This window comes from Plectropomus leopardus, chromosome 18, assembly GCF_026936395.1.
Source record: "Plectropomus leopardus strain MGB_pleo_1.0 chromosome 18, ASM2693639v1, whole genome shotgun sequence".
NCBI classification, from domain to species: domain Eukaryota; kingdom Metazoa; phylum Chordata; class Actinopteri; order Perciformes; family Serranidae; genus Plectropomus; species Plectropomus leopardus.
Window position 1 is genome coordinate 14,566,198 of NC_142193.1, and position 22,863 is coordinate 14,589,060.

At 38.0% G+C, this 22,863-nt stretch overlaps 2 protein-coding genes across 3 annotated transcripts in view; one reads left to right on the forward strand and one right to left on the reverse strand.

Annotated features, from left to right (window-relative positions):
* The window catches only part of mrtfbb (myocardin related transcription factor Bb), a 91,999-nt gene that overhangs the window by 389 nt on the left and 68,747 nt on the right, over positions 1-22,863 (forward strand). For both annotated transcript variants that reach the window (XM_088090911.1, XM_088090912.1), the window contains exons 3-4: positions 8,111-8,155; positions 11,042-11,144. In XM_088090911.1, coding sequence (XP_087947037.1) covers positions 11,069-11,144 — 76 coding nt within the window. In that variant the 5' untranslated portion in view covers positions 8,111-8,155; positions 11,042-11,068. The remainder of the gene's footprint in view (positions 1-8,110; positions 8,156-11,041; positions 11,145-22,863) is intronic.
* Positions 74-3,227, reverse strand: igfals (insulin-like growth factor binding protein, acid labile subunit). The gene is made up of 2 exons (XM_042504125.2): positions 3,127-3,227; positions 74-3,006 (listed from the first exon to the last, which is right to left on the reverse strand). The coding sequence occupies exon 2, from the start codon at positions 2,999-3,001 to the stop codon at positions 1,268-1,270; it is 1,734 nt and encodes a 577-aa protein (XP_042360059.1). The 5' UTR covers positions 3,002-3,006; positions 3,127-3,227; the 3' UTR covers positions 74-1,267.

The window sequence follows — 22,863 nt, forward strand, 5'->3', positions numbered from 1 at the left end:
CTTGGAAGTGGTAAAGTTTGTGAAGTACATGGGACTTTTTAATTTTTTCTTTTTTTTTTAGAGAAAGTGCACACACGCTTTAAAACATTTATTGCACTCTTGTGGCAAATTTCCAACTGTGCATTTTTAAAGTGACACACATGAATCTTTACTACATAAGGTATACACACAGCAAGTAACATTATAGTGTCTGGGCTGTACAGATATCTCTTGCTGCATGTTATTTTTACAAAACTGTTGTTTAACCAGCCCAGTCCTATAATGATTAACTAAACTGTGAATTGTACTTTATGAGTCTGGCTTCCCCAACACTTAATTCTGCAGGTATCTACAAATGAGACAATTTCCAAACAAACATGAGGAAACTAAGAAATTAAACTCATCGCCAGAGACAGAGCAGCACTTTGTTGCCTTTGGACTAATAAACAAATTAGATTAAACAACAACAAAAAACACAACAAAACCAACTTACTAACCAAACAAACAAAAAGTAGAATGTAGTAAATGCCATTTCAGTTTTGTTGCTTTTAGTTTTGCAAAAGGTTTATGGGGCTTCCAAAAGTACACCTGTGTTGTCATCATAAAGTACAGGCCTGCTGCCCCATAGTTTCTTCCTGGTTATCACCATTTTTATTGTCCCCAAATTGCTCATGAACATAACAAAGGATGTGTGACTTTATTATGTAATTTTGATACTTTCTGTGTTCAAGGGCGTGAAGGGAAGTTCAAGTGATTTATGGAACATAAACAATAAGCTTCAAAATATATTACTTTAAAAAAAAAATACAACAATATGCATCACATTTAATGTCATCAGTTTTGTTGTCTGTTTAGTTTTTTATAAAGCTCCTGCAATCATATTAAGCAACTCCACCTGGTAACCCGATCCCATTTGTATTAGATTGAAGAAAATTCCAACAAACTGTCACTTTTCTGCAGGGAGGTGATGACGTTACCTGCTGTGTTTACATATTCCCACAATTAGACATTGACTATTAAGAAATAATAGTCATGCTTCATTTGTCCTTTCATTTTGAAAGATCATAGCAATTCACAGCTTAAGTCTTTTTGTACCATTTTATCTAAAGGCTACAGATGGAAACTATTTTTCTATCAATATAAGCCAAAATGTGAAACAAGACCCTGAATATTGCATCAGTGCTACAATTAAAATCTTAAATTAAAATCTTTAAACTGAATGAATATATTTTGATGAAAATATCATAGATAACACCAATCAACTCCCTAAACATTTATGCATGTTTGTCTAGCAACTTTTGAAGAGTTCACTGTCAACATCCCGCAGGTCCTGACCAGCTGCACGTGGTGGGCTGGTGCATGTAATGTTGTTGTATATAGTGATGGTTGAATCAGGCTCTTCACCCTCTGCGTGGGTCTCCACTTGCCGAGGTATTACCGTCGGATTCCTCAAGCTGTAGTTTCTGAGTGGGAGAGCACTGCAGTCGCATTTCCACTGGTTCCCAGACAGCAAAAGTTTTTCCATACTCTCTGGAAAATCAGGGACCATGCTTGTCAAGCTATTATCTCTCAGGTCCAGATAGCGCAGCTTTGGGAGTAGCTGCTTTGTGCCATTCTGCAAAAATTGTCGACATTCATTGTTGGACAACAGCAAATACTCTAAGTTCTTTAGGTCAGAGAAGGTATGGGTTGTGAGGACCTCCAGCTTGTTGTAACTTAAGTCCAGTCCCAATAGACCCACCAGGTCCACAAAGCTGGGGTGTTCCACCTCAGAGATGTTGTTGTGCTGCAAGAAAAGCCTCCTTAGACCAGAGAGTCCAGTGAAAGCTTGAGTTGTGACCCTTGTTAGACAGCCTCTATCCAGATGAAGGCTGTGAAGCTTTGACAGACCTTTAAACATTTGGTCTGGTAGACTCTGGAAGCAGCTTCCAGAGAGGTTGATGACAGCCACATGAGAGAGTCCAGTGAAACTACCCGCTTGTGCCTCCTGCACTTGGTTGTGCTCTAGCTCCAGGACCTCCAGATGACCAAGCCCTTCAAAGATCCTTTCCCCCAGGGCTCGGATTTTGTTGTAGCTGAGTCGTAGCTCTTCTAAGTACTGCAGATCCCGGAAAGTCCTAGGCCTAATTCCAGTGATAGAATTGTTGGAAAGACGCAGTACATGAAGACTGAGCAGGCCCACAAAAGTGTCGTCATGGAGAGCTGTCAGTCTGTTGTTTGTGAGATCCAACCATCTTAGTGACTTCATACCTAGAAAGGCTCTGGGCGCCACTGTCACAATCTGATTCTGGGCCAGGTAAAGCTTTTGCAGTTTGGTCAGTTTAACAAACACATTAGCTTTGATAACCTTGAGGTGATTTCCAGTCAGATCTAACTCTTTAAGCTCAGCAAGATTTTGGAAAAGCTGTGGCTGCAAGTAAGGGAGTCGGTTTCCTGCGAGGATGAGCTCCCGTAGACCCTGCAGGTCACTGAAAGCTGTCTCAGGTAAAACTGTTAACGAGTTCCAGCCTAGATTGAGGAGCCACATTTGTGAGAGTCCTGCAAACAGTCGTTCCTCAATACGACTGATCTGGTTGTTGTGCAGACTGAGTGAAGCAAGGTTGGGTGTATTCTGGAAGATCACAGCTGGCAACGCCCGCAGGCGATTTCGCTCAAGGTGAATGTGTGCGAGCGACCTTAGCCCTTTGAAAGCCTGAGGATCAAGTGTCACCAGCTGGCCACTCTGCAGATTTAAAAAGTCGAGGATAGAAAGATCCTTAAAGGACACAGCTGGAAGGGAGGTGAACAGGTTGCCATCCAGCCAGAGAGAATGAGTAGAGGGGGGCATGTCAGATGGGACCTGTGTGAAGTTACGAGCACTGCAGTACATGTTGAGCTCCAAGGTGTAGTCATCATGCAGACAGGTGCATCCCTTAGAACATGGAATAGGCTCTTCGACCACTTTCTCTCCAGTTGTGTCTGGGTCTGGCAACACCAGTGATGTTCCCAGTGCACACAAAGCCAACAGCACAATGGTTTGCATACCAGCTGTGGATTGAAAATTAACATCAAAATTAAAACAATAGGCAGTTCACTACAGAATACAGAATTCAGAAATGTGTCATTTTAAATGTTTTAATGCTGCAATGCCTAAATGAAACTGCTTACCTTCAATATGAGAGGTCTTGATTTATGGTGGACAGGCTGTGAAACACTGAATGACTGAACCTTGTGCAGTTGTTTGTATGCTGAATGGAAAGTCTGCCAAGCCCCCAAAGCCTTTTTTTTTTTTTTTTTTTTAAAGTTGGGTGCACTGAATATGTGCAATTAACCCATTCATGCCCATTAGATTTGTGCTAAATTTTGTCATCTTCATGTACAGATCTTTTTTCACTTTTCTAATTTGTTTTCTGCCAACATCAACTTTGATCACTTTAATACATTGATCTCACATCTTCAGTGATTTTACTATAACAGTATAATGTAAAATGAGAATATACTTTCCGTTGCCTCACTGTACTTAATTAAGATTCTATGAATTTTTATGCACATGTGCCTCAGTTACTGACTGCTAAAATAGCCAATCTCACACCTGTTGTATTGTTAACATAATGAGGGATTCAGTGTAAAGGCTCAAACACATTTTTTGTGTGCACATCTGTGGACAGCTGCAGACTTTGACCGTTCACACAGACCTACATCCGATTCCATTCATACTACTATTGAGGGTCCGCGTTGGTCTGGCTTTCTATGCATGCACATTTCCCAATTCAGAATCCATTTCACTTGGTGGCGGTAATGTTGGAACAGGCCCCCGTAAGCTGCTCAGCCTTGCTTCCGATTTTTCCGGTGGCCACTGCAGCGTGAAAATTCCCTGAGACCTAAAAGGAATTTTCCCCCATATGGCAACCATTGTAAAAGAAATGTAAAACTGTTGACAGGACATCTTGAACTGCATGAAAGTTTTATATTTGTAAAACTTATTGGTTTAAAAATCTGCAATTTCATCACAATTTCAGGTCTACACGCCAAGTGGGGAACTCAAAAACTGCATATTTAGAGGGCTATATATCGTGGAAGTAAACCTGAAAGCCAAAAACATCTTTTAGCCTATGCGCCAGGCGAGCAACTCTATTGGAATGAATAGGTGCCATCTTGGAATGCAGTATGTAGTTATTATTATACATCTATGTGTTAAAATGGGGGAGGAAAGCTCTACTGTGATGGGTTTTACTTTATCAGTTGCCTTATAACAATAAATGCGCTCTCTTCCCAGCACAGTTGTCTACTAGCAGCAGAGAGTGAGGCGGAGGGACTTTGGGGTTTGCTAGCAAGCTAATTTTTGTTTTATTTGTCGTCTGATTAACAGTAAATTCATCAAATTGCCTGCAACACCCCACATTGCTGAGACAACTGATTACATAACAGCAAACCACAAGAGATCTTCCTACCTCCATTTCTATAGACCATCCATTCTGGCTTTAAAGCATGGACATTATTAAATAAAATGGCAACCTCATAACTGCAAGAAGAGCACCTGTGTTTGTTATTTTTTGGAAAAACCTATTCCTTTAAAAACAAATCATAAAAGTATGGTAACAGTGGATCTTGTTGCAACCTCTTTTTTAAACAAGCATTTGTTATCTTCTTCTTGGCAAACCAGCTAGAGGTGCATACGCCTCCAACTGAAATGGAGTGTCCTTGAGGTCACAAATTTTAAGCTGCACACAGACATGCATATAGATGTCCACACAGATCTTGTGTTCATGGGTGGATGACAATATTTACGTCACACGGACCCTTGTGGTCACGTGGATGCGGAAAGTACGAAGTGGGCTTAAGTGGCCTTTGGTGTTTACTAAAGTCAGGGTCCTATCAGTGGGTGCATTTGCTGTAGATTTAAACAGATATACAGTGGCAAAGAGATAAGATGAACCCAATGCACTAGACCCTTGACTGAATTTATTGTTTTTTTTTGGTTCATTCATACTGTACCTTTTAACAGGTGAATTTAATTAAGTGTAATATGAGTAGAAATTGTATTTCACTTGTTACCTTAAAGTGCGTTTACCTCCTATTAAATATTGTTGGGGATTTAACCATCCCCTAACATATCTTCTTGTTCTGTTTAAATAAAAATCAACACTATGCGCCTGTCTGCACAGTGACACCAGCTGTATGTAAGGGACTTCACAAAACCCACAATGCCAGTGCTGCTTCTGTTCCATTAACTTATTTGACAGTGCAGGGTGAGGTCAGTTCCAGAGGTCCATTTCCTAATCACATCTGTGATTGTAATGACTAACTTACTGTTTGTTCTTTTTCGTGGTATCTCGGTTCTTTTAGAGAACCATGTACTGGTCATGCTCTAAAGGACAACCAAATCTAGATAACACTTTGTGCTTGCACATGAATTTCATCGATTGTCTTCCCAACACTGGATTGATAACATTATGAAGAATAACTATTATGTAGATTATTATGTATATCCTTTGCGCTTGTAATGTTTGTTATTCAAATCCTCGTCCCAGTGAATAAGTAGGCAAAAATTGTGGGGTACATATTAATGTAACCTTACCTTCTATAACTGCCAAACGTCAGACTCAGTAGATTTACTGGTAAATACGTTATCTTTTAAAATTAGTTTTGATATTATTTTGAAGTGAAAGTTATTTTTGTTGAAGAAAGTGTCCCACACAGACTGAAATGTATGTATAAGTGTTTCTTAAATGTAAACAGATTTATATTGAATAATAGTATATAGTAATAGTATATAGTTTTACAGATTTGAGCACCTTCTTAATTCCAATAGCATACATTTGAATATTTCTTCAGATAAAATACAACATTTATGTCATATACCAAAAAGACATAAATGTCAGTTTATTTTTTTAATGGCATCAGCTATCCACTGATCAATGCATTGAGAGGTACTCTGAGCAAATGGAGGAGACTATTAAAATCTCATTTGTATTTCTCTTGCCAGTAGAGAGCGCTGCTGGTCTGTCGTCACATGTAGACCCAGCAGCTTGGTATGCCCTTTGTCTGCAAAGGGCTCTCAAGCCTTCTAAGGGAATGTGTTTGTTTAATGTTAAATAGAATATGACCAGAAGGGATAAGCAGACAATTTTAAACAAAAATCATTCATAATATATCTGTTGCTGTCTTATTTCTTTATGTCTTCGGGCATAAACTGTCTGCTACAACATATCAAAAATTGAAAGGGAGTTTGGCTCTTTTTGTTTCATAGAATAGATATCAAACAGGGAAATAAAACACTGCAGTTTTTAATGCTGCTCCAGACAAACCAATGCCGCACCGAATGTCTGCCATAGTGAATTGTTTCACGATTGTTGCTCCCCTGACAAACACCTCTAATTGGCTCATTCCTCGGCACTCAATCAGACACAAAGGTTTCCAGGTTTGTCAGTTGCTGTGGGCTCCCTGAGTGGAGGAGAGGAGTCTTAATAGAGAGCAGCTGAGGCTGCCGCTGTGCCTGTAAATGTTTGACTCGGCTCTGCCTTGCTTCTGGAAGGGTAATTTCCTCAAATAATTCTGGATAAATTTTATGCTTCCTCAGCAGTGGAGAACAGGCCTGAAAGGCATGATGTCAATCTAAATTGGATGGACGCATGCCGATCAGTGTTGAAACCCATCACAACGTCTCCTTCGCTCCACTGCTCTGCAAATAAATGTCAGAGAACTCTTGACATGTAATGCCAAGGAAGCCCAGCACAAACTTTAAGGATCCATTAAAACAAAAACAGTACATAGCAGCTCTCTGTCTTAGTTGAGTTGCTGCTGTTTAGGACACTTCATGCATCTCTTTTGTGTTAAATGACATGTTTAATTATGTTGCATTGATTTTCATCCATTGTGTGGTCCCATTTCCCAAATTTGGAAGTTGTTTTTCAGACTTTGGTGTGTTGCTTAAAATCATAATGTGGAAACAACATGGCACTACAAAAAAGATGGTGTTGTATTTTATTGCTCAGAGCATTTTAACATGACATTTTGTCCAAGATTTGTTGCTGCACCATTTTCTGAAACTACAAAAATTGACATGTGAGCAAAGAACTGACATGCAATATGTGAATTTATACTTTAAATGATTATTATTTTTTTACCGTCAACCAAACATTTTACTCTCGCCCGCCGTGTTTCTGCACATACGATGGCATCTTGTGTAAGGAAATTGTCTCAGACTGTCTGACTTATTGTTTCGACATGACGGGGTGTTCAATTGCACGTGATTTTTTTTTCCTTGTCAGAAACTAGATTTTCCAATTATTCCAATACTACATAAGTGCAGAGTTATTGTCTGTCAACCCCACATTCAGAAATCAAGAAAGTTTTGCTCCACAGATTTGGAAAATGATCTAAACAGCCTGAACTTTAACTTTATTGTCCCCAAGGGGAAATTTGTGATAAATAATGGTAATGTTAATCATGCAACAGGTCTTTGAGATGTCAAGCCAACAAACAAACAGGTAAAAGTACAAAGTCATCAGTTCACCTTTTTTAAAGTAAGCTTTAAGTATGAGTCAGACATCATTACCTTTTTTTGCTTGTTGATTTTGTCTAGGCTGCTATCCAAGTATTTGTACACCATTTACGGTCAAAGCTGACTCTCCTTTGAAACCATGCAACATTTCGAGTTAGCCTTGTCAAATATAAAACACTGTGAGATAAACCACCAAAATGATCTACTAAGGTACTACCTACTGTATTTTTGTGAGCAAAGACAACCAAATGCCTCAGTACATATACTCCCAAGTGAACCTTAGATAAGAAAATAAAAGCCAGACACTGAGTGCAGTAAACTGAACCTCAGAATGAGCTCTGTATTCGACAAAACCATAAAGCAACACATTTCTCCTCCTGGGCTGGTGTAGTGGGCCTCTGGATATATGCATAATGTTAGACCCTCCTGTTGGTCTCATTTGTTGCACATATCATGGTGCATAGTGGTGCATACAACCACGGGGGACAGCCAAAGGAATTGCTTTATCCTTGCTCTGTTGCTTTAACCATAACCCTTTCTTAGTGAGATGTGTGGGTCCTATTAAAGGATGAAGCTCTTTTCTTCCTCCGCTATTAACCAAGTGGAGAGGCTTAATTGAACTAAATTGTTTTCTTTGTCCCTACACAGGCTCACATCGAGAACAATCCAGCTCCCCCAACCACGTGAAGTAAGGTAAGCTGAACAGGTTCTAATTTAATATTTTATACTTTGTATTGAATGAAAGCAGGCTCAGTCAACACTGCCATCCACTGGCAGATTGTTGGACTGTTTCACCTTCACACTGATTTACAAAATGACCACAGAGAAGCAAGTCTTTGTTGAAAAAGACTGCTGTAAAACATGGTTAATCAGTGGCCTTTCCCACATTGAGGTGATGGTGGTTCAGCGCCTCTCTGAACCCTGCTGCTACCTAAACCCTTTGACAGCCAAAGACCCTTGACACCCCTGCAGTGACTATTAATAACACTCGGAGCTCGCAGTCAATTCGCTGCTTTCTAGGAGGAGAGAGAATCTATCGGCTTTGTCTCGAAGGTGCCGGGACTCAGCCACTGCCTCTTAATTGATTGTGATCACTGTGACCAGCGCAAATCATTGCAGCTGATGACCCAATTAAGCTATCTGATTTTTTGACAGTCGGATGTGCAAACCACACTGCCAAATCCTGTTTCGTCCTTTACGTTAGAAACACACAACATACACACACACACACACACACATATATATATACATACACATTTTTAAAATTAAAAACATTTGTGAAATATACAGCTCTGTGTTTAAACATAATGCTGTGCATTAGACATCATGAGGTTCAAAAGGTTTAGTGTATGTATGTTTGATTTTGTCTGTTTTCTAACATTACATGAAGGCTAGGAGGCTTTTGGGATTTGTAATTTTAGGAGATTGCACACTACAGACATGAATGATGGTGTTTGTGTTTCTTATTTAATAAAAGAGCCTTGTGTGAGAGTATTTATGGTTTGCGTAACATGTTATGTCATTTTATTGATATATGTATATGTTTGCAGAGTCAGATCCTTTAGAGGCGGAGCTTTTATGAGCCTACTTCTCATGGGATTATTGACAAAGAATTAGCCTTTTTGTAAAATATATCTACGACGGAGGATTAGGGCCACATTAAGGGAAAATTTTTTTAATTATTTACGAGATTAAAGTCATTAGTTACGAGAAAAAACTCATTATTAACAAGAAAAAAGTCATTATTAATGAGAAAAAAGTCATTATTTATGAGATTAAACTCATTATTAACGAGAAAAAAGTCATTATTAATGAGAAAAAAGTCATTATTAACGAGATCAAACTCATTATTAACGAGAAAAATGTAATTATTTATGAGAATAAAGTCATAATATTCAAACCTGCTGCTTTTGGAGATACTTGTTAACATGAGGGCTACGGAGGATTTGTTTCTTGAGACACAACGAAACCCCTCTGAATAGCCCGTAGATGCATCCAACGATAACCCTGCAGTTGACCAGTTCCAGCCATTTCCCCCTCCAGAAAAGCAGCAACATCCTCCAAGTCCGACTGGTTCTTTCGCTGGAAAAGATGCAATTTCTTGCATATTCTTTTTAAAGTCCTAATACTTATGATAATGTGATGCTGATGTGCCAAAAGATTAAGTATCTCCTTGTTTGTGAAACCTATCCTAAAATACAACTCAACCAAATCCTCCGTAGCCCTCATGTTAACAAGTGTCTCCAAAAGCAGCAGGTTTGAATATTATGACTTTATTCTCATAAATAATGACTTTTTTCTCGTTAATAATGACTTTTTTCTCGTTAACAATGAGTTTAATCTCGTAAATAATGACTTTTTTCTCATTAATAATGACTTTTTTTCTCGTTAATAATGACTTTTTTTCTCGTTAATAATGACTTTTTTCTCGTTAATAATGAGTTTAATCTCGTAAATAATGACTTTTTTCTCATTAATAATGACTTTTTTCTCGTTAATAATGAGTTTAATCTTGTAAATAATGACTTTTTTCTCATTAATAATGACTATATCTCGTTAATAATGAGTTTTTTCTCGTAACTAATGACTTTAATCTCGTAAATAATTATTTTTTTTTTCCTTAATGTGGCCCTAATCCTCCGTCGTACTACCCTGCATTCTGAATTGTAGACTTTTTTTCTCTTTACTTTTAGAATGTATTGCAGCTGCCTTTACAAAGTACATACTGTTGTAAACACAGACAGACTCATAGTACAGCATCAGCCAGGACTGATGCAAGGTTCCAACAACTATATGGCTGTGATGCTCCATGGACTCTCATGTAGGCTTGGGCAGAATCTTATTTTTCATATCTTCCTGAAATTTCATGAGTTATATGGTATATAACAGTATCTGTGTGTAGCGTTACCCCCCAGGGCTTATAGAAGGCTCAGTTGGGACATAATATTTTGTCATAACACTGGGCCTTGAATTTTAACCCTTCTGCTCACATATAAGTCACAGTCTGTAGTGTGAAATTTCTAGTGAGAAGAAAAAATGCGCTTTGCAACGCAGCAGATCTTGGCGTTATCACTTAACATTATCTTGGAGGTGCAACAAAATCCCATTTCCTGTGCATTTGTTGTTTTTATTATCTTTATACTTATTTTTGCGGTTTCTGTCAGCTTCCAATAAGCTACCATCTGTTTGCAGGTCAGTCGATGTGACATATCTCAGTGCAGAGAATTGTGGGTCAGAATAGTCAAACAGCATGCTGGCTTGCATACTACAAAACGCATCCAGATGCAGTAGGACATCCTGTTTTTTTTTTTGTCATACTGCATTTGACATTTATGGGACAAAGTAAATCAGTATCTGTTATTGTAAAAAGTATGATAGCATGGGTATTGCACTGATAGGCTGCTTTTCTACGCATTTTGTAAAACATCCTGATAAAGGCCTTGTGAGAGGTTTTCAATGACACAAGTCGACAGTGACCACATTTTGTAGACTGTCAAAGTAAAATATTTTTCCCTTAACTTAATTTAACTTCCATAGAAACACTTTCATTTTTATTCTCTGTCATCCTCTCCTGTGAAGGTGCCCCCAGCAGATTTACCAGCATGGATGAAACTTTTGACTTTGCTGAATACCCTTGAGCACACCCAGACAATATCAGCTTCTAAGGCCTGGAGGAGAACAGGTAAGAGCCACTTCATGCACTCAAACTAACACCAAAGTCAGTCTGAATTAGCTGCCAGGCTTTGAATCAAGGAGGAGACCTGGATTCCATTCAGAGGAAAAAAGAAAAGCAGCTGATGATTCCCAGGAGAAACTCAGAAAATCCATAACCTCTTTTAGGTCTCTCACTCACTTAATCATTCATTTATATATGTCACATGGTCTTAGCACAGCAGGCAAACGTTTGTATTGAAGAACACAGTTCATGGTTTATTTATTCTGTCTTCTGTATTTGGTTTTTTAATGTTCATTTGAGAAAATTCAGACCCAGATAGGTAGGTTGATTCAAAGAAAGGGCTGACAAGTACAAGGCTACATTCTTATGTTGAGATGCTTTTTTAATAGTACTGTGCACAGAACTCACCGCTCCTTTCAGATGCCTTGCACTTCATCTGAATGTCATTTTGAGCGGTGAGTATTTCATTTTCCTGTGCAGCTGTGTCCAGGTGAAAGAGTGATCCAATTTTGGAGGAAGTGTCATCTGCATCTTTATTTATCCGAGCCAAACAGGAAACACACAGCAACAGGCTCAGCCGAGGCAAAGTCAGTAAAGCTTCTGTCAAAGTCTGATGATATATGAATCTGCATTGTGTAATGTGAGGTGTCAAGCTCCTCTGCTTCTTTGCCATGATGCTGAAATTTTGAATACATGGTTTGAAAGTCAAGCAAATCCTGGTGTTGCAACTCAGCTGACAACCACAGACCTGAACTTGTCTACTTTTTTTTGTTTTATTTCAGTTATATGGTCAGTTCATTCTGCATATCACTTAGTCTGTAATTAATCTCCATCAACATCTTACCAATGGAATAACGTCAGCACCACTGAGTACCAATTCATTTTTAATCAATTGGTGCCGAATTTTGTAACCTAAGAACACACCTGGGTTAAGACATTGGGGGTGGAAGCACAGCAAAGCGCCCTTAAGTTTGGGAAGCCATCCGTGGAACTCCGTGGCTGCTTTCAGGGTGCTTCACTGCAGAGAGAACAGAGGTCTGTGCAGCTGCTGCGTTCAGAAACTAGCAAAATGCCCCAAAGCTGAGAAGCTGGCTAAGAAGCTCCGTTCGCTTCTCAGCGATCCAAACTATCACTGCAGTGTTAATAGTTTCCATCTGTCTGGTCTGTTTTAATTTCTATTTTATTTTAGAGGTCGCCTGATATCACTGCTGTTTGTGACTATGTTTATTAAATTACATAGTTATTCCTAATATTTGTAAGATGCAAAATATATAGGCTAAGGACAAGATTTTGGTACTGACATTTTGGTTTATGATCTGTTTGTAGTCTGAGTAGTATTGACCAGTCAAGTTTGAGCAGGCTTTGGTTGTGTGCAGGTAAACAAAAAGAGGTATAACGTATTGGCTGAAATGTAATTTCAGAACCCATCTGACAATAATTTAGCTTTTAATCAGCTTTTTTTAAAAATGTATCTGCATTCATATAAAGATTTGTGTATAGATATTAGTGTGCATTGACTCCAACTCTATTCTTGCTTCACTAGTTGCTGATTGGACTTTAAACAATGATCTTCTGGCCACACTGGAACCCCTGAAATATTGTGCCCGTTGTCCCTCACATTGTTGTCAGACTGACAGCCAATTGATTTGCTTTGATATCAGGAAACTGCTCCTAAATCACACCAAAACTTAATCTCTACATAGCTACTGCACATGTGTGAACCAGCATATTTGCGTGCTCCACATCACTTCTCTAAATGAGAGCGAAAAAGACGCCTTTCAAGACCTCTTGACAGAACTGAACGTAATCTTCTTTGTGAAACCCTTCAGAAAATCCTTGATATTTATCTTTATCCCTTTTGTGGCTTTTCAATGGAGAGAAGTGCTTGCTGTGTCTCTTTTGTACTCATACATTCTGATGGAAACACATAACTAATGGAAAATGATTTAAAGAAGTTTGAAAGCAAAGCCACATCTACCATATAATCAAATTGAAGTAAGAAATACACACATGGCAGTGCCCTTCAATTGATCCTTGAGATCTTCTGACATTACTTTGCATTTGCGTAGCATATTTTCTGGATAAATGACTATCCTTGACGGTAGCCATGACTTCTGTCCATTTCTCACAATCCCCAAATGGTGAGTGGGAAGCATCAGTAAAAAAAACATGTCTTAAATGCCTTTATATATTTATCTGCTACAAAAATGAACTGTCCTGCAACTAGGTGAAAAGTTGTTTTTACAGTTCGGGGCTGGGAAATTCCTCTAGTGGGATTCAGGCTGGGTTTGGAAAGATGTATCAACTTGCCTCTCTTTGGCAACACTTGTTACCACAAGACATTGATATGAGGCCGACATGACTGTCTCAGTGCTCATTTATTTTAACAACAACAAAAACAACAACAACAAACAAAGGAGCAGTGAATGCTTAGGCAAGTCTACTTTTGCCACATTAGCCAGTTCTTGTACTGTGGTGCCAGCTTATGACTTTGAATTTCCACTTGCAAGTTGCAGTCACAAAGTCAATGTGCAAATAGTGAATAAGTGAATAATGAGTGCATTCACCACACACATTCCCAAAAATCAGGTGCTTTATCTTACACTTAGCACAAACCTAAATTTTGCTGCTTTAATGTTCCATTATTTTTTACTGCAGTGACATTAACTGCTCTTACTGCATCACTGTCAGCAGAAAACCACTCATTTTCTAATCTACAGAATCTACAGAATCCTCCATTCTTCTGGTCATTTGATTCCTAATCAAGACAAACTGGAAAGAATTGCTTCAAAACTATTTTGTAATGCAGAATAATGAAATTAAAAACATGTGATAAAAAATGTGATTAATCAGAATTAACTATTGACATTCTGCAATTAAAGAATTAATAATTTGACAGACCTACTTTAGACTATGCGCAATATATCATTTAAATAAGTCCCAGTTGTTCAATTCTGTACATGTTTCCTGCCCAACTTTATTCAGGTCAATTCTGCTCCCTGTACTTTTTTCCTAAAAAAAAACAGTGACTTGTTCTTGTGATTGAGACTATTGAGGGCAACAGCCACCACAAAAAAACTCAATCAAGATTTTAGATGCTGTCCAGCAATTTCAGGAAACTCTTCTCTGTAGATAAGTGAAACTTTTTTCTTTAATCTTTTAAGGGCAACATGCAAATCCTGATTCTGCCTGTACATGTCATGTTGCATTTCATGCTACACATTAAAACCTACATTTGAAACCCAGTTCCTCAAAACACTCTATCCTAAAATGACCCATTTGTTTCAAGTTCATCATAGATAGGCAGGTAGAAATGTGTGTCATTGCAAGGTGATTCAGATGGTTATGTGTTATCAACCTGTAGCCCAGGGCTCCTGCTCCACATTTAGGGTAGTGGAGTGAATAAATGTGGATAGAAGTGTAGGTCAATAATAAAAAATAACTTGCCTTTGGGATGAGGAGAATATTTTGATAGTTCCTTTTCTTAGACAGGAATGGTAGCGCACAGATATCACTTTGATGAGGTTTTATTCTAAAGTCTTAAGAGCCCTTGTTTGGTGATGAACTTGTCTTAAAGCTCATGAAGAGACTTCCCTAAGCAATCCACATGCCTTTGTATTCAGTAAGACTGCCCTCCCTTCAGTGTTATTTGAATCTTTCATAACTGAGCCTCAGCAGCTGAACAAAGCTGCAGATTTTTCTACTACAGCTCCCCAAACAAAGATCGTTTTAGGATTCCTAGTGAATGAGCAAAAGCTTTAAAAGCTTCTGAAAGCTCAAGGAGGATGTTCACATTGTCAGAAAGGCCTTAACGACACACACTTCTTTTTTGCCAGATTTACTTTTCTCCAGATCACGTCGCTCCCCAAAAAGATGGATAAATGAATTATTAACTAGTCCAACAGTTTCGCTGCAGAAGAACTCATTTTGGCTGACAACATGGGTCCTGTTTTCGCTGTTTGAATACTGCCAACTGTGATGTTATTTCTCTGAAGAGATATAAGTCTGCTTCATTCCATCTAATTTTATTTGGGCTGTAATCTTCACAGTTATGTTGCCCCTCTGACTGAGAATAGTTCTTGCTTCTGTGAGTGTAGGGATATTGTTTTTTTGTTGTTCACATTTCAGTCACATGCAACACTCTATGTCATGTTTTAACACTTAGGTAAAATGAGTTTAAACATTTTAAATGGTGCTGGGCGCCAGAAAAGATTCAGAAGAATCACAGTTCCTCTTAGGCACAGTGTCAACCTTATGATGCTGACTTTTTCTGTATTTACTGATTGGTCTTACCAGCATGGACATTATTGAATTGTATCTTAAAATATATGTACCCATGGTGGGTGTCCAAAGTTATTCAATGGCAGAAACCACATATGTATATAGTCTCGAGCCATGGTCCTTTAAATTTAAGAGACTATGTTAAAGGTCTAATGTGTAGAATAGAGGGGGGTATATTGGAAGAAATTCACTGAAATATTCAGAACTTTGTTTTCATTAGTGTATATTCACCTGAAACTAAGGCCACTGTGTTTTTGTTACCTTAGAATGAGCCATTTATGTCTACATATGGAGTGGGTCTTCTTACACAAAGTCAGCCATGTTGCTCTACAGTGGCCTAGAACAGACAAACTAAAGACTGGGTCCAGGTAGGGCTGTTGAAGTTTTTGCGTCGACCATCATAGTTCTCCCACAAGCTTGGCACACAGGAGAAGTTTTGATTTGCTGCATTCTGCAACCTCATCATGCCACTAAATCCTGTACACTGGACCTTTGATCACACAGTTTTAAAAAAAGTAAGTCAAATGAAAATGTTACTCTTCAGCTCTGTGATCCATCATACAAGCGTGCTCCTTGCAAGACATGTCTAGTGTCTGTGACTGGCAAAGCCTCTTTGGCATTAAAAAAAAAAGGAAAAAAAAGCACACAAGCAGCGTGTCCATATGGTGATAGTGACAAACAAAAATCAAGCACGACCCACCAGCTGGAGCAGACATTCTCATTTTACACCTAAACAATACACTAAAATGTCTTTCGGAAAATAAAGGCGATACAGTAACAGACTGTTGATTAATATTTTATCAGCGCTGACTACTGATAGAAGGAAGAAGGAGGAGAAGGAGGAACATAATTGTGTAGTGATCGTTTCAGCAAATATTTGTTTTGGTTGTTTTTTTACAGTTACCAACTGTAGCTTTATAAAAAAGGCCTAGGTCTTTTTACTGGTCAGTGTCTGTTGGGACTTTGTGACTGAATCGGGTCTCCAGGGAGCTTTTGAGAAGCTGGCAACCCAAAGTTGAGAGGCCACTTATGGAATGGATGTGAAGAAAGAAGTGAGATAAAGAGGTACAGTCAGTCTGAAAGGAAACAGACACCGTAAAATTATAAGCCATGTCTGTGACTTCAATGACTGACTGTGAATATGAAGAGCAGACTGCCCAGAGAATGAAGCTGGAATTTAATGAATACATTATATGGCCATCTTTTTAGTCCATTCAGGTATACGTATGTGGTAGCTTGTCTGTGCTGATATTGATAAAACCAAAAGCATGTAGGGTGTTGAACAGAAATCTGTAGTTAGACAAAAGTAAAAATAAATCATATTAACTAGAACAAAACAGGCCACTGTAGCCCTTTTTCAAGTCACTGAGCTGTCCAGAATAATTTTGGATCCACTTTAATTTTCTCGTGACCCAAGAGGTTCTCAAACACGTTTAAAAATCACTGTGTTTTATTAAACTAAACCTGATTTTACATTTCATCAGCTCACTCTTTGCCATACTCACCCTTTCTATGACATTTCTTGATTAACTTTGGTCAAACTAAGAGTGTTGCTCTTCTGTCACCAGTATCTGACTCATCTGAGTTTTTTTTTAGTTATTTTTCAGTTTCAAGCTCCAGCTGTTGTGCATCCCAAAGTGATGCTCAACGTGCAGGATTTTATGGAATCATTTCATATTTACATTTACTGTGTGTTGCAGCAGTTAGACTCTGAGGAACCTTCTGACAGAGATGTGTGTTACAGTGTTTATGTAGTGACAATTAAATTGAATCATGTCTATAGAGATTTAATGGTGGAACCCAAAGCCACGTTGGAGAAGAGATTTGGGAAAAAATCACAGACTCATGACCCACCTTGCAAAATTGCTGCCTCTCGTAGCTGGTTAATAAGATTTTGATTCACATGTGAGCAGTTGGTAAACAGTCCGTGTGGAGATGCAGAATGAGTTGGCTAAAATGCAATCTTGTAAGCCATCAGCTAATATATGTTGATGATTAAGCTTAAAATTAGCTTTAAAAAAGAATCTTACTTCCTCTGCCGATATCTATTTTTAGAGATGAACCAAACTGAACAGCACACAGAACAGAAAGTCTTGGCCAGTCCATCTGCTTGTTATACCAGATTTTCCAAAATATTGGCCGTTATAGACAGAAACTTATGGATGTTAGACCGATTGCTGATGGATTTCAAGATTGGGCACTGACTAACATTATCCTTGTTTCATCAAAGATTTTTCTGACGAACACGAACAGTACACTAATACTGTTTTGTGACACTGAAAAAATTATGTTAAGTTTCATACAATTTAATGAGTCTCCTCTTAAACTGGGAATAAAAGTCACTTAAACGGAATACTGTAAGCTTGTAGTCCTATGACCTTTTAACATAAATAAACTTATGTTATACATTTAAGGCATTATTTTAGATGCTATAAACTTTTTCATTTTTTGCTGTTTACACTGTGTGTAATAGGATTGTTTTGTTTTGTATTCTAGCAATTTGTATTGAAGTCCAAAGTTTCTATCCAAAACAGCTTTACAGTATCGAACAGAGAGAGCATTCTGCCCTTACAGTATAAAGAAAGCTGTTGCTCTCAAAATTCCCAGAAGGGCAGAAAGGAAAACAAGTGAAATTTTAAAGATATGAACTGTGTTAATATCTTTAAGCATAGAAAAGAGCCACGTTGTTGGGATGGGAGGAGCAGTATTTAAGTGCAGAACATGCTTTGATGTGATACGTCATTTGCTTAAACAAAAAAATTAAAATAAAAAAATATATTTGCAACTTGTATTTCCTCAACAAAAACATGCGCATATACAAACAAACACAAACAGAGACACTCAGGATTCCTTCCTCCCAGGCAGCGCTGTTTTTCTTCAAACTACCCTTGAAGTTGGAGCAGAGAATTCCCTACAGACCTCTAATATTTCTTTCTGTTTATGTGATCTCTGTTAGAGAGGCATCAGTCTGATCTCTTCCTCACAAATGGCAGAGCAGAAAATAGAAGGTGTAGGTTAAACCATAACTTGAATTTTAAGGAATGCAATGACCAAAGATTAGAGGGGGGTTGAATAATCAAAGTTACAAACACTATAAAAGTGTGAGTTTTACAGCGTTGATTCTGTGAAGGTAATCACAGTATCACAGACTTTTAACCCAAGAAAAACAGCTCCTATCCTAAAATAACTTGACCTTTCTTCCTGCTTCCAGCAGTAGGAAAGACTTCCTAGTGTCTTTGTCTGCTGTGGAGGCATCTCTCTGAGGAGCTGCACATTCCTAATCTCTGTGTGCCTCCTTTCAGAAACTCTCAGATTTTGCTCCAAGCTGCTTTGCTTGCTTTTGTAGCGGCACAGTGATCTGGGCTATGTTACTCTGCACTGGCTTGGAGAATGGATTAATTTGGAGCATTGACAGCCTATTCTGGCCCGGCTGGTGTCGATTTATGTGAGAGGAAATTGTTCCCTTATTAACAATCTAACTTGACTGCAGTACAGTGGAAATTATGACCATTGATGTCTTCTCTCCTTTCAAAATGGGCATAGTTCCCTGTTGGTTTTAGTTTTGTATGCTTTAATTATTGTTTCATTTCATTAGAAAGGATACCTCAGCATAACACAGCATTGATAGTATTTGTTCATTGGGTTGCAAGTTACAAGAGGTAGAGTGCACGGAAATCAGTACAAAAAGAAGAGAAATAATATGTGAATCATGAAGCTGTGGAAACTGAACCTTACCTCACAGATAAATACTGAATAAAAATGCAAAATATCTTAAAATTTCTCATCACACTGGGGAATATCGTGCCTGCACTCACAGCTGTTGCTTCTAGGAAACCCTGCATCTTGTAACCACACAACAGCAGTTTTTCAGTAAGATGCAAAAATGTCCCTCATTATCTTGGAGAATAGCTCAAATTTAGAAGGAAAGTTATTACTTGTTTTTAATAAGTAGCAGCTAATGAGGAATGCCTCTGCAGCAGTAACTGCAGCCTGTCACAGTCCAGTTTTTTCATGTCAAGGACTGAGGAATCTCGACAGCTTGTCATTCGAAGGTTCTTACTGTGCTCCTATTTATATATATTTTTTTATTGCAGTTATGAAAAACACTCAGCGTAGTCCTTTGTTGAGCATATGCATGAAAGACTTGTATGAATGCTTCTGAATGCTGGAGTAAGGACTTGAATAAGTAGTAAGTCATTTGATTGTATATTATTACGCATATCATACACCTTTAAAATTGCATCCTTGTGGGTAGCATATATAGCATACATATTTTATGGTGTAATTATGTTTGCTTATAAATCCATCTTGAGCCTTTAAGTGGGTCTGTTTCAAACCAGCAGTAACCTGCTCTATTAGCCTGTTGTTGCTGGGATTGATTGTAAGTTTTGAAAGAACTGGATTTGATATTGCAGACGAAAGTTGCAGTCTCAGTCTAGGTAATGTGTGTGGTGTAGATGAGTGTTATCATTTCTAAGAAAGGAGAATGGTTCTAAGATGACAAAATTATCTACTTAATATGTCTGAAAAGGCTTTATAGCACACACCATCTAACAACTTGATAACTGTAACATGGATTTACCTTTTTGTCATGCTAGGCTCAATAGGAATTGCCTGATTGCAGGCGGTAAGTAAAATGCTACATGAGGCTGATAAATTGGGCAAGAGGTAAAAAGGAAACACACTTTTTTGGAGCTGATGAGGAACGTAGATAAGGACTGAGTCATCTCACTTCCTTCTCATTTCTGCTGAGAGTTGCACATGCGCAGTACAGATAGGGCACTTCATTTTAATTATCCTGGAAACAGGAGTTTAGTTGGTTAGTGTAAGAGGATGTGGGCAAAACTCAAAGTTTGAGAGAAGGATGGATAAAATGGAGTTGTCACTGGAGTGCTGTAATAAGACAGCACCAACAGCATCTCGGTTGGATGGCAGCTAAAAGAGTTTTAGAGAATCCCTCCTCCGTGGCCTTGCTTATGTTTGTACAAAACATGAAAATTGACTTTAGCCTTTTTTGTGATTTGATTATGCTAATAAGTAAAACAATATGTATAGGGGCAGTGCACATTAACAAGTGTTTGTGTAAATATGGAAAAATAATTTAAAACCTGGGTGGATGTCATTAATGGAAAACTGAAATTAAAAGCAAGTGTTTCTCCCATCCTCCCTGTCAAGGTACCGATGATCAAATTATACAGAAATTCCATAAAAACATATGGAAAGAAACTGCACCATGAGAGACTGACCAGCCACCGTGTTACATCTTGTCAGAAAACTAAATTGGAAAACAAGTATCGATGTGATGCAACCTGTTAATCACAGGCTGGTCTGCCCCAACTTTACCTGAAGTTTGCACAAAAGTGTCAACAATATCTCTCAACATTGTATCAAGAATAATTCATCTAATTTTAGACAATTTGAGAGTTCAAAATTTCATCCTGAATCACATATGCACATAAAATTAACACGCTGTAAATCTATTCTGTTCTCATGGGGAAATTTATTTCTATTGACATGAGCTCTTTCACTTTAATTGTCCCAAAGTCGTGTTTGAATTAGTGCTAAGGTGTATCTTTTGAAACATGTTGAGGATATATGTAGTTGCTTTTTATCTTCCTAAAGCAATAGAATGCTATATACTGGATCTACAGTGATTAAATATGAATGTTCACCTTTATCTGCACTGCTCAGTGGGGCAAGGGAGCAACTAGCAATTATTTTCATTATCAAGTAATGCGCAGATTATTGGTTAGTCTATAGAATGTCAAAGAAATGTGAAAAATGCTGATAACAATTTCCCTGAGCAGAGTAATATCTTCAAACTGTCTCTTTTGCTCAACAAACAGTCCAAAACCTAAAGTCTTCATTTCCTATCATAAATAACAAAGGAAAGCAGACTATCTCACATTTAAGAAAGTAGATGCAGCAAGTGTTTGACAATTTTGCTTATAAATGGACTAAGATAATCAAAATCTTCGGTGATTAATTTTCTAACAGTCGACTAAGCGATTTATCAACTGATTGTTACAGCTCTACTAATAATAATAATAATTGCTTTTTTGAAAAACAGAAATCTGTTCCAAAAACAAAACTTTTATGTAAGGAGATTAATAAAATGCATGTAGTTGCTGCCATGAAGTTGTCCATTCCCAGAAGACTATTAATTAAAAGGTTTTGTACTCCAGTGCATTTGTTTCCCCCTTAGTGTTTGGCTGTTTGTAAGTTCATGCGAACACTACAATCCTACTTTATTTAATGTTCGAAAAATCTTTTTTTTATGTCATTGCTGTAGGATTGAGATTTTTCACACACAAGGACTATTGCTGTGCCCCTCTGTCTGACTGAATTAGGTTATTGTGCAGATTTAATTTCCAGAGGGAACCACCCTGGTGGTAGGAAACATCGTTTGCTAATTAACAAGAATGTCTCCTGGCGTTTTCAAGAAAATGACAGTGCTCCCAGAGGCTTGTTAAAAGTGAAGTTCTGAAAGAAAGCACGGCTGTAAACAGGAGTAATCTGCAGTAACAAGTCCAAAATGGATTCAATTCTCGAACAAGTGCAAAAGTAGAGTGAAAATCTAAGCGATTCAGAAATGCCCTCTGTCAATTGCTGTATTGATGTTGTGATATACATTCCTGGTTACTGGTGGTGTTACTACAAAAGAATTGGTGATGACATTGTGTGTGCAAATTTTAAAATGCAAAAGCGGTGCTACTTTTTGGATGTAAAACATAATTTCCTGTTGTTAAAAAGGTTCAGGAATTTTTCAGTTTTTCTTCAAAAATGTGTATTTGAATTCCAATATAAGGCTTTATTACCAAACACATAAAATTGTATTTGACAACAACAAGAAATTGCTCTTCGTTCTCTTTCCTTATTGTGCCTTTCGACTGCTTTTGTACTTTTATTTAATCACTTATCCACAAGAGACAGACTCTCCATGGAGTTTGACTAACTCCATGAGGCATTAGCACTTGGCTGAATCGATTCAGCTCCTATATTTATCCATGCTTTGACAGATAAGCATGTATTGAGCGTTTCACATGAGAGTGGAAGCGACCAGAAGAAATGCCTCTCAGTGGCACACATGTGGTGAGGCTACAATGAGGAAATCAATGTGTATAGCTGCCAGTTCTTTGATTGAATGACTGTAAATGTGAGGGTGTAGGCTGCCATTGTTATTGTGTTAATGCAGATGAACAACTTCTACAACATGAGCTGTTGTATGAAAAGTTAGATTTTCTTTTTGCTCTGTACTGATCCAGAGGTTTGGCCTACGTTTTCGTGATGACAGTGCACAGTGCAGAAATATGTATGTGCAATCTGCAAAGGTTTTGAATGCATCATATCAAATCATCTTTCAGCATCATTCCTCAGTCAGTAAATGTTATTATCACTGAACTTCAGGGCCAAGATTACTAGAAATGTGCAGCATAGAGGATCA